The 16353-nt window shown below is 39.7% G+C and overlaps 1 protein-coding gene across 1 annotated transcript in view; it reads left to right on the top strand.

Moving 5' to 3' along the window:
• NELL2 (neural EGFL like 2) overlaps positions 1-16353 on the top strand; it is a 230977-nt gene that overhangs the window by 170403 nt on the left and 44221 nt on the right. Inside the window, exons 14-15 of the mRNA XM_026648958.1 lie at positions 9217-9339; positions 10709-10804. Of these exons, the coding sequence (XP_026504743.1) occupies positions 9217-9339; positions 10709-10804 (219 nt within the window). The remainder of the gene's footprint in view (positions 1-9216; positions 9340-10708; positions 10805-16353) is intronic.

Below are 16353 nucleotides of genomic sequence, written 5' to 3'. Positions count from 1 at the left end.
ATTACATTGGGGGGTTCGAGAGAAAAGAAAGAGCATGCCCTAAGCCCAACTCATGTGACTGGGCAAGGATGGTGTGATGGGTTCCCCTTGGGGTGCCACCTGCAACGGGGGTACCATGAGCCCTCTTAGCCCACCAACCTGGGCTCCCTCTCACACTGTGGTGCTGTGATAAGTTGCCAAGCTCTCCAAGCTTGCTCTTTCACCAGCATACACACAGGTAGGGACACACCCAGCTGCAGAATTTACAGGCTGCTGTGATCAGCTCTGCATGGGGAGGCTACAGCTAAGGAACTGCTGCGCTGCTCAAGAGCACACCCCCCTCTGGAGTGTAAACCCAAAATTATACCATTGTGCGCTGCACAGAGATGTGTACAGAGTAAGCTCATGAAATTCGCCCCCTCCCTCAATGTAGAGAGAGAATATACAACAGCTTTTTGCCCCAAGTTATAACTCCCACACACTGGTTTGTGATATAGCAAAAGCAAATGTATTAACTACAAAAGATAGATTTTAAGTCATTATAGGGGATAGTAAACAAATCAAAGCAGGTTACCTAGCAAATAAACAAAAACGCAATCTAAGCTTAATATATTAAAGAGATTGCATTTGAGTAGCAAAGTCTCACCCTAAATGATGATTTAAGCTGGTTGCAGAGATTTTTAAGAGGCCAGCTGCTCTTGCTTGCAGTTTAAAAACCCCAGGTATTCCTTTCACAGGCTAGAAACCCCTCTAGCCGGGGTCCAGCACTTCCCTCCCAGTTCAGTCCTTGTTACTCAGGTATTTCGAAGAGTCTCCATTGGGCGGGGAGTCAGTGAAGAACTCAGGATGATGTCGCTCCCCTGCCTTAAATAGCTTTTGCATATGGCGGGAACCCTTTGTCTCCAACTTTGGTTCCAACACCTTTCAGTGGAAAAACACTGGAATTCCAAGATGGAGTCCAGTACCAGGTGATCTGGTCACATGCCCCCGTGGTGTCCTAGCAGCCATGACTTGGAGGCTGTTTGTAGCATCCTCAGGAAGGCTCCCCGGTGGGACATTAGCTTCTTCTAAGATCTATTGTTCTCCCTAGTGGTCCATTGACTTAAATGGGCCATTCCCAGCCAGCCATCTAGACTGACAGTTTTTTGCCTAGTGGGCGTTCCCCAGGTGTAAATAGCCAAGAAGCCACATAGACACAGGGACAATATTCCTAACTTCAGATACCAAAATGATACATGCATTCAAGTAGGATAATCATATTCAGTAAATCATAACCTTTTCAATGATATCTTACATTATCTATCTTGCATAAAATACATCATAATTATGCCATACTCATATCATAATAATATTACTATAAAGAATATGGGCTGTAGTGTCACAGATGGTATGTGAGGGATCCTAACCTGAGTAAGAATGTGAACTTTTAACCTACACACTACACACACTAGCTGTCCAGTGTTTTGGAAGAGGCTGGAAAATATCCTGCTCTCACTGTGTCATAAAATCCATAATTAGAGTCACTAAGGCATGATCCAAAGAAACTCCTAGATGAGGATTAACTATTTCTCCAATTTGTGAGACACAAACACAGTGAGAAGGTGAACGAATCCTTCTGCTGCAGCAGGCCTTGTGGTCTGTGAAGCCGCCCCTGTCTTTTCTCTGAGTGTGAGAGTTCACAGTGAAACAAGACATTTTACCAGTAAATCTGCGGAGAGTTTCTTAGACTACATTCTCAAAGAGCACAGTTCAGGAGGATTTGGATTTAGATTTCACATGGAAAAGCTGTATTTGAAGATAATACTGAAACGTTTCTCTTAGGTTTAGCTGGCTTAAGAGGTTTTCTTATCTCTTCGTGGAGGTAGAAAGCAAAGCAGGCTTTCCTAGTGAGAAAGGATCAGGTGGGGTTAGAGATGGGAGATATTTTAGCAGGGGGTTTCGCTACCAGACCAGAGAAGGATTTCTCTTCACTTCAGACAAAGAATATCAGTGGGCAGATAAAGATTTTATCATGTTGATAGCTAAAGATATTATTAATGTTACTGATGTGCACGCATGGGAGGCAGCAGGGCTGGAAGTCCCCCTCAGTGAGGTTGAAAATGGCACTTGGGTAGTGTCAGTATAGAGCAATTATTTAAAATTTATGAGGACAGGAATGAGTAGCCCACTGCATTTCTGTATTTATAAGTTCCCCTTGCATCCTGGTGCTCCATATGGTTCCCTCCCAACCCCAATACTGGCCCTGAACTGTATTGATGCCTCTCAGCCAAGGTGTTGTCAATTTTCAGGGCCATGCAGCAGATCATGTTGTTTCTGTTGTTCGAGATACCAATGTTACAGAATTCATAATTCATTTATATGAGTTCTGTTAACCTCAAAGTGAGATAAGGCAAGCTGTAAATGGGCAACTCATGGAACCCCCTCTCAGTTAATATTGCCAGGCACCAAGAACAGCTGCCTTATCATTGCCCCTCCCAGTCTCCAATCGCCCTGCCCTCTGCTGACCTGTTATTGCTCAGACGATTGATTGCCCTTTAATCTACAGCTTTCATTTGGGGATATGTTCTCCCCTTCTGTTCTTCTCATTAGTACTGAGTTTTGTGAGCTCCTGAATCTTTCTGATAATGGATGTGAAAATGGCTGCTGCATTTTTACCATGTCCAGTGATAGGGTTTTTCTCCTGAGGTTTTGCTAGTGGCTCCTATACTAGGTGTTTTGTTGTTATATTGACTCCAAATGTAGAATAAGTAAACCAGTAAATAAAAACGAAGAGACGCAGACATCTGGATGAGCATAATGGCAGCTGTTCTCCCTGAAGAACAATGATGGACTGAGTAATTACAGACAAATGGCATTTCAGAGAGCAGAATGGTCTCTAAATGGCTACAAAGAAAAGAACCATTTCAGGCACACACCATGCCAGGATCACTTATTACTATTACCATTATTTATGCTGCAAACACATTATGGTGGCACTTGTCATGATTCCGTAGTTGAGAGTGATTTCATGTTGCACTTAAAGCAGGGGGTCAAGTGCTTATGCATGAAAACTACAGTATATCATCCTCAAACTTATTGCACTCTTTGAGTATAGAATGAATTTTCTGAGAATTTACAAGTAAAACTGTTAATTAATTTGAGTTAAAATTAATTAAAACTGGGTCCTTTAAGAAATGTAACATCTGTCTTTTCCCAAATGATCCTAATTATGGAAAGTTTGAAGAGACTGTATTATTCCATTTAGTTAAAATTAATTTAAATCTTGTGTATGAGCTATACAAGAAGGAATTAGCTTTTAATTAAGCTAAATTATTAGTGATTGTTTTGATTACACAGGCTACAGACTAGGTTGGGTCAAACAGTTCAGGTGACGCTCAAATAGTATCATTATTAGAGCTGGGTAATATTTGTCAGCTGAAACTTGTTGGCAAAAAATGCAGATTCAGTGACACCAAAATGTTGCATAAATTCATTTCAGTTTTACTGAATTATTCGTGTTAAAAAATTCCAGAGAAATCCAAAGAATGTTTCAATTTTTCATTTCAAAATGACTGTTTCAAAATTTCCTTCAATTTTATTTAAAAAATGTAAAAACATTAAATACTTGAAATGAACAAAACATTTTGTTTGGGGTCAAACAATATTTCATTCAACCCAAAATGGCATTTTTTTCAACTTTTCAGTTCACAGAAAATTTCATTTTTGGTTCAAAATAAAAAAAAATGGGGGGGAGGGGATTGCCAGTAAACTGAAAAATCTATTATTCACACAGGTCTAGTCATTATGCCATCAAAGGTAACTCAACCAATCCTGAACATTCTATTGATTGTAATGTGTCATTGGTATGAGGGAGATTGGATGTGTGTGGTAGATTACTTGGCCCAGCTATCCGTGCTCTTTGAAGTGAAGATTCCTCATGCTAGTTTGGGCATCAGAGTGTGAAAGGCTTCTCATGGCCCTGTTGTCTCAGCTCCACTGTGAGGCACATGTGGAATTCTTAAAGCACAGAGACATTTGGGATTCCATGACATCATAAAAGGGAAAATATGGGGGGGGGGAACCCTAATGTCTTTTAAAACCATTTTCATAATCTGGGCCCAGAATCACAAAATGCCTTAATGGTTACTGCAGGGCATCACTACAGGGCAGAGTTAAGGCTATGTGTGTGCCTCGTTTGTGCATTTCCATTCCTTAACACATTTGGATTTCTTTTAAGTATGACTTTATCTGAATTTACTGGATTGGTAATACTTAGTTTGGGGATAATTATAATATCCCGGTAAATTACTGCTGTACTCTCAATCTTAACTCCTTTTTAACATAGTTACTCTCACACTCCCACCATCTTGGATAATGGGTCAATGTCCTAAAGAATCTAAATACAGAAGGGAGAAGTAGGGAGATGGAAAAGGGTCACGTCACATAAGCAGAGTGATGAGTGGCAAATGCCATATTAGTCTCATATTTCTTTTTAATTGTTTTAAATATTTATTAGTGGAGTATGGAGTAAGGGGAACAATGAAGAAGTTGAGTTAATAGGAGTATGGGAGTAGGAAAAGAAGGGAAGGGTGAGACGTCTCTTTATTACCTTTGTTCTTCAGAACTCTCCATGCCACTTGAGACAGTTGGTGTAAATTGTCTTAGCTTCACTGAAGTCAGTGCAGCTAGGACAATTTACACCCGCTGGGGATCTGTCCCTATGAGGAAGTACTTTTGCCCTTGCAACTCCTGCTATTTACCTCCACAATCAGGAGTCACTATCAGCTTTATTTATGTTCAGGACTTTGTAGTCTGTCTTTTGGAGCAAAGTAATAACATTTTGTCAAATAGAAGCCTTTCTAAAATACAGTGCTGAGTACCGTTTTGTAAAGAAGTAAAATGAAATATAGTGTATCAGTAAAGGTGGCCCAGCTGTGCAGTTAGCTTATATAAACATAGGGAAACAACTTGCATAGTCACACTTTTATATTTCTTTAACTAAGGCATCTGTTTTCTGAAGGAAACATACATATGCACTTATTGTCACTGTGAAGTAGTAGCAAAAGCTTGCTGAATTCTGGAGCTAAAACGGTTTTTGTCTCTGTAGAGTCCATGACTCTAGGAACAGCTTAATCAACATGAATACCATATTTAAGGCTTCTGTTGATTCCCAAAGCAGAGATATTATGAATGTTAATGCACTTGAGCAGAGTCCTGGCTAGTGTTAAATGGATTTGAGATGTATTAGATAATATAGCTTTAGAAGTAATCACTGAAACCAGTGCATTTGCTCTTATGGAAAGTGCATTTATGCAAATTCAGATTTGTAAATCATTAAAATCTCTTTGCAAAAGTAATTTTATTTCCTTGATTCTTTATTACTGTTGTAGCTGGCATGACCATGCCATCATCATAATGATGTGTAGTGAAGTGAATATTAGATTTTTGTTAAATCTTCCACATTATTTCTAAAGGTGCTTGAAATAAATGGCCTAAATATTAACTCCTGGTATACATCGTCCATAAGAAATAACATGTTTGTTCTGTATTTACAGTTCTAATTTGTTTGTAGAATTTGGTATACTTACCAAATGGAAGAAACTGTGTTAAAGATGAGATGCAAAGTATTTTTTAAAAGTTGATTTTGCTTCATGATATATGTTCACATCAGCTGTTTGCAACATATGGTTTGTTATGTGTGTGAGATCGCTCACCTAAATCCCTATAATGTCTTTCTTTATTTAAATTGAACATTTTTAGAAAAAGAAACCAAAATAACAGACATGAGAATTAATTAACTTTTAAGCAACAAAATGCCATTACAGTCCATCATAAATATGCATGTACTCAGTTTTTAAAATGTGTATTATCTGATAGGCCTTATCTTGTATCTCAGGCTATATTATGATCTATATGTAAATATAGGTAGACAGCTTTGACATTAGTTTTATTACAGACAGATTAAAAAAAATTTAAAATACAAAACCTCCTTTCTATGAGATTTTTACCACCCTCCCCCCAAATAATTTATTTAATGCACCATGCACCAAAGTCATGACAAAGCCATGTACAGCCAATCAGAACTGCCACTCTCTAGCATGGAGCATATAGACATGTCAATGAGCCTTAAATTTAAACAGTTTTAGCAATAATATACTAGCACTAAATGTAGATGGAATATAAAACATGAAAACTCATTTCCCCCCACACTTTTCAAAATGTCTCTTTCTGTAACTGAGTCTAAAATCTTCCTGTTGCTCTGACACATTTTCTTCTAAACTAGCAATATCTCAGGGCTGTTCTACACTACCGTGGTAAAAAGACCTAACTTATGCAACTTCAGTTACATGAATAATGTAACTGAAGTAGACATTGTTAGATCCACTTACCACAGTGGCTACACTGCACTGTGTCGATGGGAGAGCATCTCCCATCGACTTCCCTTACGCTTCTCAGGGAGGTGGAGTACACAAATCGATGGGAGAGTGCTCTCCCATTGATTTAGCGGATCTTCACCAGACCCGCTAAATTGACACTCGCTGCATCGATTGCAGCATTGCCAATGTACCGACAAGTGTAGACATACCCTTAAGCCTCATTCTGAGAATCATTTATAAGAATCATGTATTATATTAGTTGAAAAGAGAAAAATCTAGCATAATTTTGGGTAATTTAGCCACAGGTCTGGAAAGAAAAATGGCTAAAAATTTTCTCACTTTGAATATGATCAGAAAAAGACAAGGCAAAAAAATAATCTTTTTTCATCCAAGCTCTATTACTCAGCTGTTAGAGTATTTATTTCATCTATAACCATGGATTGGAGAAAGTGAATAAGGAAAAGTTATTTACTTGTTCCCATAATATAAGAACTAGGGGCCACCAAATGAAATTAATGGGCAGCAGGTTTAAAACAAATAAAAGGAAGTTCTTCTTCACACAGCGTAGTCAACCTGTGGAACTCCTTACCTGAGGAGGTTGTGAAGGCTAGGACTATAACAGCATTTAAAAGAGAACTAGATAAATTCATGGAGGTTAAGTCCATTAATGGCTATTAGTCAGGATGGGCAAGGAATGGTGTCCCTAGCCTCTGTTTGTCAGAGGGTGGAGATGGATGGCAAGAGAGAGATCACTTGATCATTACCTGTTAGGTTCACTCCCTCTGGGACACCTGGCATCGGTCACTGTCGGTTGACAGGATACTGGGCTGGATGGACCTTTGGTCTGACCCAGTATCGCCGTTCTTATGTTCTTCTGTTCTTATTTTAAGGAAAATATCTCTTTTAAGAGTCCACATACTATACCATTATAATGTATTCTCTGGGCTAAGCAACATTCAAAAGTACAGTAGTTTTCTATTTCTTTGTAGGACATACATCATACCAGGTACTCTAAGGCCCCAATTGATTTCTTAAATGCATGAATTATCCTATTGATTTCAGTGGGAATACTTATATATATTTAAGTACTTGGAGTTTAGGGCCAAGTCTCTTTGGCCTGGAGACCACAACAGCTCCATGTCCCAGCAGCTGTGGATGCCGCCACAACCTTTTGGAGCTCTCCCCAACAGCTGCTTTGTACTGCCCTTTCTAGATCTGCAGCCTGTGACTTGCCTTCTTTCTCCAGTATACATTTATCTGTATTCTAGGGCAGTGGAGGGTGTTGGAATGATATCAAAGGGGTTTGGCCTACCCCACCATCTCCAAGGAACAGTGCTGATGGGCACACTCCCTGGCTGAACATGACAGATAACTTACAAAATTCAGTACATTGCAATGAGGACCCCAGTAATTGCGAAGTATTGCTGTACATATCCTACAACCCCAGACACCATCATAATGGCATGGAAAGATATTTTTGTGCATTAAGTAAATAATATGTTTCCTACACTTCCATAGTTGTTACTCTGTTTTGTTGTATGGAATGAAAAAAGCAAGGAAATTAAATTATATTTAAATAACATTAAGATAATGACACAAAGCCAGGATATCAGTACAGCACAACTGATATTTGTGTGCCTAATTGCATAGTTGTGTCATTTTTTCTCTTTTATAATGGACTGATCCCACATAAATATTACTGCACCCAGCATGACGTTAGCCTGTGGAATTCACTGTTGCAGGAGGTCAGAGTCGAATACTGTAACTGGATTTTTAAAAGAGCCAGATCATTTTATGAATAACATTTTTAATTATCCATGCTGTGATCAGGGTAATTAAATCTCATGCCTCAGGACTCGTGCCTGCAGTCCTTACTCATTACACTCAATGGGAGGCTCAACTCAGTGAAGATTGCAGGATTGGGGTCTCAGCTTGTATTCTATCTAGGGTTATTATTTGTACTCTGCTAGTACCCAGAGACCCTACTCAGGAGTAGGGTCCTGTCATGGTAGGTGCTTACAAACAGAAGAGGAGTTCTCCCCCACTCCTCTGCCCATACAATATTGTACAATTGGCTAGTTGCACCATAGATGCTCTAACCGTCATTTGAAGCAAAATATTTGTCATTACAAGAGGCAGAATTACAGACTTGATGGGTCAGAGGTCTGAGCCAGTAAAACAAATTCTGTATGCCCATAATTTTATATCTAGTAAAGAAATTGCTAGTTATAATAACTAGCACTTTAATGCTTTGCAAACACTAATGGGATTAATTCTCATAACAGCCCTGTGAAGTAGATAACTATTAGCCCTGTTTGACAAATTGGAAACCCAGGCTTTGTGATGTTACCAAGGCCACAGAAGAAAGTGTCTGAGTCCAAATTAAAATTTCAGGATTTCGTGGGTCCCAGCTCCATGCTGAGGCCATTAGAACATGCCTGAAGCAGAAGTTGGTTTTGTATTGGACAGCCAGAGCAAGGCATATGGTATATAAATAAAAATGTATTAAACAGTATTTAACAAATTTGCTAGAAGCAACATGGAAACATAAGCAGCAGCCTAGCTTGTGTGTGCTGATCTGCCAAAACCAAGAACAGAATAAGGTAAAAGTCCCATTTCCCTGAAAGAGGAGAGACACCTTTGTTTTCAAGCTACTCTTTTTTTATGAACAAAGATCAGAACTGAGTGCCAAGTGAATAACGAAGGAAAGCAATATGTCATCTTTCAGGGTGTTGCCCACTGCTTAATCCACTTCTTGGCAATATGCAAATCCTGCTTAGTAACTACTGAGTTTATGGTTTATTTACATGGAAATATAGTTAAAGCTTTTATATTGCTGTAGTGTCACAATTCAATAACATTCATTTGTTTCACTTCTCAGAGCACGACGAATGCATCACAAACCAGCACAGCTGTGATGAAAACGCACTCTGCTTCAACACTGTGGGTGGGCACAACTGTGTCTGCAAGCCAGGTTATACAGGAAATGGTACCGTGTGTAAAGGTAAATGATCAGAAACCCTGGGCTGTAACATGCATTGTCTTCGGACTTGATAACATTTCTCTTGTAATGGTTAACACAGATCTGTTGGTGTACCTTGAAGAAGACACTGTAGAACTTTAGCATTTAAGCCCTGATTCCACAAAGAGGATTGCATGGGCCAATATCCATTGACTTTGTCTTTTACAAAGTTCCAAGTAGTTTGAAAATTTAGCATTTATAAATTGCAAGCTCTGAAATGGTGGAGTAAATACTTCTGGTATCTATCCCAAGATAATTTTGTTTTCATACAGAGTAGCCTGTTCAAAATAACCACAGTAACCAACAACATTTCAGCTAGGAAAACCTATTACCAAATGCAATTTATTCACCATCTATCACTTGCTATTATACCTGAATGAACTACAGATTGAATTGCATATTGTTGCGTATGTAATGTCCTTTTGTAAGTGAAAAAAGACTGCAGTAGATGTTGACCCTGAAACCTTTACTCCCCAGGCGAAGCTGGTTGCTTACAGCCACTGTCAGACCCTGGTAAACATTGCAGATTATATTGCTAGTTTTATAAAGAAGCTGAATTTTACAGAGCCACAAAGCTGCTTTTAGACTATCTAGTGCTGCATTTCACAGAAGTTAATGAGATGTGAGGATGTTTGGTCCCATTCTGGTGGTGGTACCATATTTCAGATAGATGCAAAGCCAAGGTGCAGGCCACTTGTAACTATCTAAGAACCCCCAGAATCCTGGCAGAATTCCAGTATTTGTATCTGGAGAAAGTGGTCCTTGAATGAAAGGATGCAGCTTCATTGGCATTAGTGTGAGGCACAAATGCAAATGTGAGGACAGATTTTGGACAATAATTGGTAAAGCCAGTTTTTAAAGAGCTTTATCTCTTGGGGTGATATTACCATTTTTTATAGTTTGGATCTAATAGCTGAATACAAAGAATCAAATAGCTAATTGATTTAGTGCTCAGTTGTGTCTAATAGGCATAGACCTGTATTGGGAGGCAGTGTAGAGCCGCAAAGCCCTCAGGAGGGTTTGTGCCTCAAGGGGACAATCCCCTGTGAAGTAGGAGGCAGTGCACAGGCTGAAATGTCTCAGGATGGTGCAATCCAGTCCTCTTTCTGCACCCTGCCAGCTCATCTGGCTAGTGTGGTAGGGGGCCATAACTAAGCTTCCTCCCTGCACCTTTTGGAGTGTCTTATATCCCTAGGACGGAACAGCCTCTGAATTAAGAAAAGCTGCAGGGTTTGCATTTGTGTCTGGCTGCTGCATCGGGGGTGGGCTGGGGGGCTACAAACACCTGCACAGTTACTATGCGCAGCCCTTAGCTAATAGGTTCTGATACATTCTACTTTTGCTGTTTCAGCATTTTGCAAAGATGGTTGTAGGAATGGAGGAGCCTGCATTGCTTCCAATGTCTGTGCCTGTCCACAGGGCTTCACTGGACCCAACTGTGAAACTGGTAAGATTATAACTTCATTTATTATAAAATTATCCGTATGCCAATGTCTGCACTATTCCAAGAAAAAAAAATTTCTAGTGTGCCTCCTAAAAGAGGGAGCTGCTGCTGGAAAATACTCAGTTATGCAGTAGATAAACTCAGTGACTCACTTTTCTCATATGCCTCCTAAAAGCATGTACTGTATCAATTTGAACTAGTAGCATATTGACATCTTACACCAAGACATGACTGACTAGCCTATATTCTGTTGCTCTATAATTATTCACTCACTTTTCATAGCAAATAGTTTTTGGTAGCTCCCACTGGTTGTCTAACAAGGGGGAGGGATAGCTCAGTGGTTTGAGCATTGGCCTGCTAAATCCGGTGTTGTGAGCTCAATCCTTGAGGGGGCCATCTGGGGCAAAATCAGTATTTGGTCCTGCTAGTGAAGACAGGGGGCTGGACTTGATGACCTTTTGAGGTCCCTTCCAGCTCTGTGAGATAGGTATATCCTCTGACACGTAGACATAAACACAAATGACCTTATTGTCAACCTGTGATTATAGTTCAGTAACCCACCTTCCCATTCATCCTCATTTGAGGACTTTTTTGATCAACTCATGGTAAGACAGCATTCAGTGCTTCCCATTGTTTTACTTTCTCTCACAGCCTTTCTTCTGTGCTTGACATCTCTGGGGATGACAGTACCACAAAACCTTGTTTTAAAACTTTCTTTTAAAATGTGGGTCTTTGTAAATTACACCAGTGGGGTGCTTTACCAAACAAAAGTATCTGGGATTGCTCATATTTAGCACCTTGAGAGCTTGTCAATAATTTTTCTAAATTAAAATAAATAATTTCAGCATTTTTATTGGCTACTGAATTTTTAAATGGATTCTAACAGTAAATGGCCTCAGGGTAGAAGGGAAAGTGCTTTTAGATTGATTAGCCTCGCTACGCCTACTAAAAGGACAATCTGCCACCTGTGATTGACTATTGTTGCCATTCTATATTGTCTTCAATAAATCTTCAGCATGGGGTCGAAGAGGTAGTTTTAGAAGCACTACCTCTGTTCTACTTGCAAACATTGTCCAATTTAGTAAAAATACTGGCTGATCTGACTTTTATACAGAAAGGTTCTGGTCCATTTGAGAGGTGAAAAATTTGCCTGTTGTCATTGTGTGTCATGGTAACTAGAATGGATATTGCTGTTCTGCACAGGAGGGGCACTGCGTGAAATAGCTGCAGCCCCGTTGGTTGATATCTTTCTCTAGGAATGTCAAACATTCTTGACCGTTGCATTTGCTTTGCAGTGTTGGAAATGATGTGGGGCAAAATATAAAGGTCTTTTTTCAGGTAGCTGTTTCATGGTTTTGGTTTCACAGTGTTTTCACTTGTAGTGGTTTATATGCAAAAATAATGGTTTAGATATAAAGATGGCTTATAAGGTTGTGTGATATTTTTCCTTTTATAGGACATACTGTTTGCAGCATTTCAATGTTATCAGCAAAACATACTGCACTTGTACAGTTAATGAAACACTAAAGGTGGGAGCCTCACAAGCACTTAGCATTGGCCTCCTCACTCCCCTTAAGCCAATGAGAGTTTTGAGAGCAGAGTTAGGTGAGCGCTGAGTGCATTTGAAAATCCTACCCTACATTTCCTAAATATGCTTTACCAAATGTTTAACTTGAGTTTAGTAAGATAATTATGATCCATCACTTAGGGTCAGATATAGGTGTGGTGATCTGCACACGGACCACTCCCGAGCCATGGACCATCATGGGAGGTGGAGTAGGAGCCACTATGGCAGCCCAGACCACTGAAAGATTTGACTTTGCAGGGAGAATCTTCCATTGCCCAGCAGACTTCCACAAAGGGGTCACAGACTTCAGTGCTAGTAGAATGAATAACCTGGAACAGTAGAGGTCAGTTAGAAGGGTCCAAGGAGATTTGGTCACCTGGTTTGAATATTAACATTGACAACAAATGCTGCTATGTACAATTGTCTGATAGCCCAGCTGCAGTTTGCACCTCCTTTCTAGCTCTGGAACAGGATCCTAATTAACTTATATGTCACTTTAAAACACAGTGGATTGGTATATTTCATCAAAAATACCTTCAAAGCCCCAAACGGCAGAGCACTCCTATTCATAACAGGCAAGATCTGGGTGGTTCAGATGGGGCCGGCTCCAGGCAACAGCTTGTCAAGCAGATGCTTGGGGCGGCCACTCCGGAGAGGGGTGGCATGTCCAGCTATTCGGCGGCAATTCAGCGGACGGTCCCTCACTCCGGCTGGGAGCGAAGGACCTCCCACCGAATTGCTGCCGCAAATCGCGATCGCGGCTTTTTTTTTTTGGCTGCTTGGGGCGGCCAAAACCCTGGAGCCAGCCCTGGGTTCAGACATAGAACTGTCATGGACCAAAAGCCCTCCCTAGTGAAAATCTGAGCTCCAAACAGCACACTCCTTTTGAATATAGAATACAGCTTCCAAGAGTCATGTCTTGTTGGTATGAAATGATCAGGACATCCATATCACTTCATATTGGAAAGTTGTCACTCATTTGTTTTGTGCGTTCTCACTTTATCCCTCAAGGTGCAATGACACCTCCCTCACCACTACTGGTTGGCTGTGCTCTCAGATGAGGAGGAATAGGGATAGATTTAAAGCTGCCAAGGGAAGTTTTAAATGGCACACTTCTTATTTTATTCATTTATTTCACTTTACAATACCTATATTTAAGAAGTGCCTACCCGAGGTTATAGGAGTCTTTGCAGTAAATTAAACATACGATCACAAAAAAATTGACCACCTGTTGCTCCTCACCCCTTAACTATAAAACAGTTAACCAGAGATTAAATCAAAGCCTATATAATAACCCAGCATCCACTAACACCAGCCTTTATTGTGTCCTCCCTCCCTAGAACCCTGGATAAATAGGTGAGTTTGTATCATGCTTCAAAAGTCAACAAATTCACACTATTTTGGACCAAAGGTTTAGAGGTAAAGAGCAGAGAAACTTCTAGCAGCTCCCTCACTCTTATATCAGGTGGGTTCCAGCTCAAACACCACATCTGATCCCAGCTGCTCACTTTTTTTTTTTTGCATGGGTGGGAGTGTGCTGTTTCTGGGGAGGAAATGAAGTCCATATAACCAACCATTTACAGAGGCATAGGAATTCTCTGAAATACTTATCCTCCCGCACCCACGTGCAGGTCAGTGAAGCGCTGACCATCATTTTAACAAGGAGCTCCCACAAAAAGCCCCTCACTGAGTCTGTGATAACCCCAGGCGCTGACTAGAGGAGGGGGAGGGAATGGAAAATGTGTTGATTTGTTTTTCCATTTAAAGCAAAACCATTTCTCACTGTTAAACGAGGAGACAGCACCATTTAGTAAACCACCTTTATCCTTTGCTCTTGAAAAATGGATAGTATAGCACAGTGTTCAGTAGGTGTAATAAGAGGGGATTTAGACATTTATGGGAAGTCTGGGGACATCTGTGCCCAGAAAATATTTTTAAAATACCTGCCAGCGTCAGTCTTTTTCATTCCAAACCCACAAAATTTGCTCGTTGGAAATATTTGAGAGTCCCAGAGGTAATTCATATCTGGATAGGATCATTTACTAATATCCAGAAAGTGGGGTGGCTCTATCAGAGGCAGAGAAATTGCCACAACTCTCCCATTAATTTGTTGCCAGAATTTTAACAGTGGGCTCCCAGGCATCCCTGAGAATTTCCTCCAACATATCAATAGTGCATACTTCCAATGTTATTACTGCACTTTTGCTGTTCCCTGATTCCTCTCACAGGCCACACCCCTTTTTTGTGCTTTGTGAGGATTTCTCTGGACCATTTTTGTGTTGCTATGGCATCAAATCAAGTAGGAGGATTTGGTCTGTGTGCTTAGGATTTTGGGGCAGTTTTTGTAATCAACAGGATGGGATCATATAGCATTTTGGGGGAGGATTAGGTATAATTTACTGTTCCGTAACTGCACCTGCATCAGACAAGAGAATCAGTCCTGTGATGTCTATTATTTATACAGTAATTAATCTTCAATAAATCAGTTCATGACAATCTACTGAAAATAAATTAACATACAAAACAGTCATTTAAATTAAATTGTTGAGATGCAGTTTAACATGACTCCAAATTCATTACACTGTATGCTGTGTGTAACAGCTCACTTAAATTAAATGTAGAACTAAATTTATGATAAAGTAACCTAAAAAGCATCCAAAGCCATGTCCAGAAGAATGCTTACTAATATCATACAGTGTAGGCAGAGTTCAGGGAAATGCACTTTGTTTGACTTCTTCCCATGTGGGATTTTTATCCAAGTAAAGTGTTCGTAGTGTGTGGAAACCTCATACACAAATAAAATACATTTTGTGAATACTTGGTGGTCTAGAAAATGCAAAATATATTTGATATTTATAACTAATTTTTGTAAACTCCCTTCTAATATCTATAGTTTGAAAGATTAAAATTCAACTCAGGTCAGTGATTTGCCTAGGTAATTGCTATAGATAAGATCTCTCTAGAGTTGTGTGCCGCTTTCTGTACAAACTAAATATTTAGCATGTGTGACTGTTGCTCTTTACTGCAAATTCAAATTAATTTGTTCAGGTGCATTGACCATGATAATAGAAAGATTCAGATTATTACTATTCCAAGGGGATCTTGCGAAAATCCTTTAATTCCAGTACTCAAATCTTTTAGGAAAATAGTTGTACCAGTACTCGGAATATAATTTGTTGTCAAAGCTACTACAAAGCCTGTTAAGTTTGCTTATATTGCTAAATCTGGTGGAATATTTTAGCACTTTTAGCATCACAAGAGAACTGCTTTTATTTAATCTTTTGTTCCTGGTGTTCAGCTAAAGGAACCACAGCCAGCCCCTGGCCAGGTAGGTCCTAAATCTAACAAACTATGACACAAATGGTAATTGAAACCTGTAGAGCACTGAACTCTTTCTGAAAGAACTGGAATGGCTGGTTGCAGAAACATTAAAGGTTCTAGGTACCAAATTGTATTAGAAACTCACAATAAACTTTTCCAATGTCATATTTAGAACTCATGACATTTTAGAAAAACAGGTTTCTTTGGAAATTTCTCAAAATGAAATTTATTTTACTAGCTAAACTGATTAAGACTACCTTTTCACAAGAAAATGCAAATAAAAGTCAACCACCAGTAATGAGCCTGCATTCTTGGTGAACCCCAACACACTGCGTGGCCAAATTGATGTTATAAGGGTTTGAGATTATTATTATTGTTATTATGTGTTTGTCTTACAGTAGTGTTTAGGCACTAGTTGAGAACACAGTCTCTTTGTACTAGCACTGTACAAACAGACTAGGAGACAGCCCCTGACCCAAAGAATTTACAATCTAAGTAGACAAGACAGATGTGGGATGTGGCAAGAAGTGTAATGCACAAGCAGCACGAACAGAGTGACGGTTTGCAAACAGTACATTAGTGCCACAATTTTTTGGTTTTGTTTATTAAATTCTTTCGAGGTGGATTTTGTGGGAGGGGAGTAGCTAAGCAGATGGACAAAGGG

The sequence above is a fragment of the Terrapene carolina genome, unplaced genomic scaffold (genome assembly GCF_002925995.2).
Source record: "Terrapene carolina triunguis isolate 2854851 unplaced genomic scaffold, T_m_triunguis-2.0 Scaffold68, whole genome shotgun sequence".
NCBI classification, from domain to species: Eukaryota; Metazoa; Chordata; order Testudines; family Emydidae; genus Terrapene; species Terrapene triunguis.
Note: the sequence above shows the minus strand (reverse complement) of the source record. Positions and strands in the feature narration are given on the sequence as shown.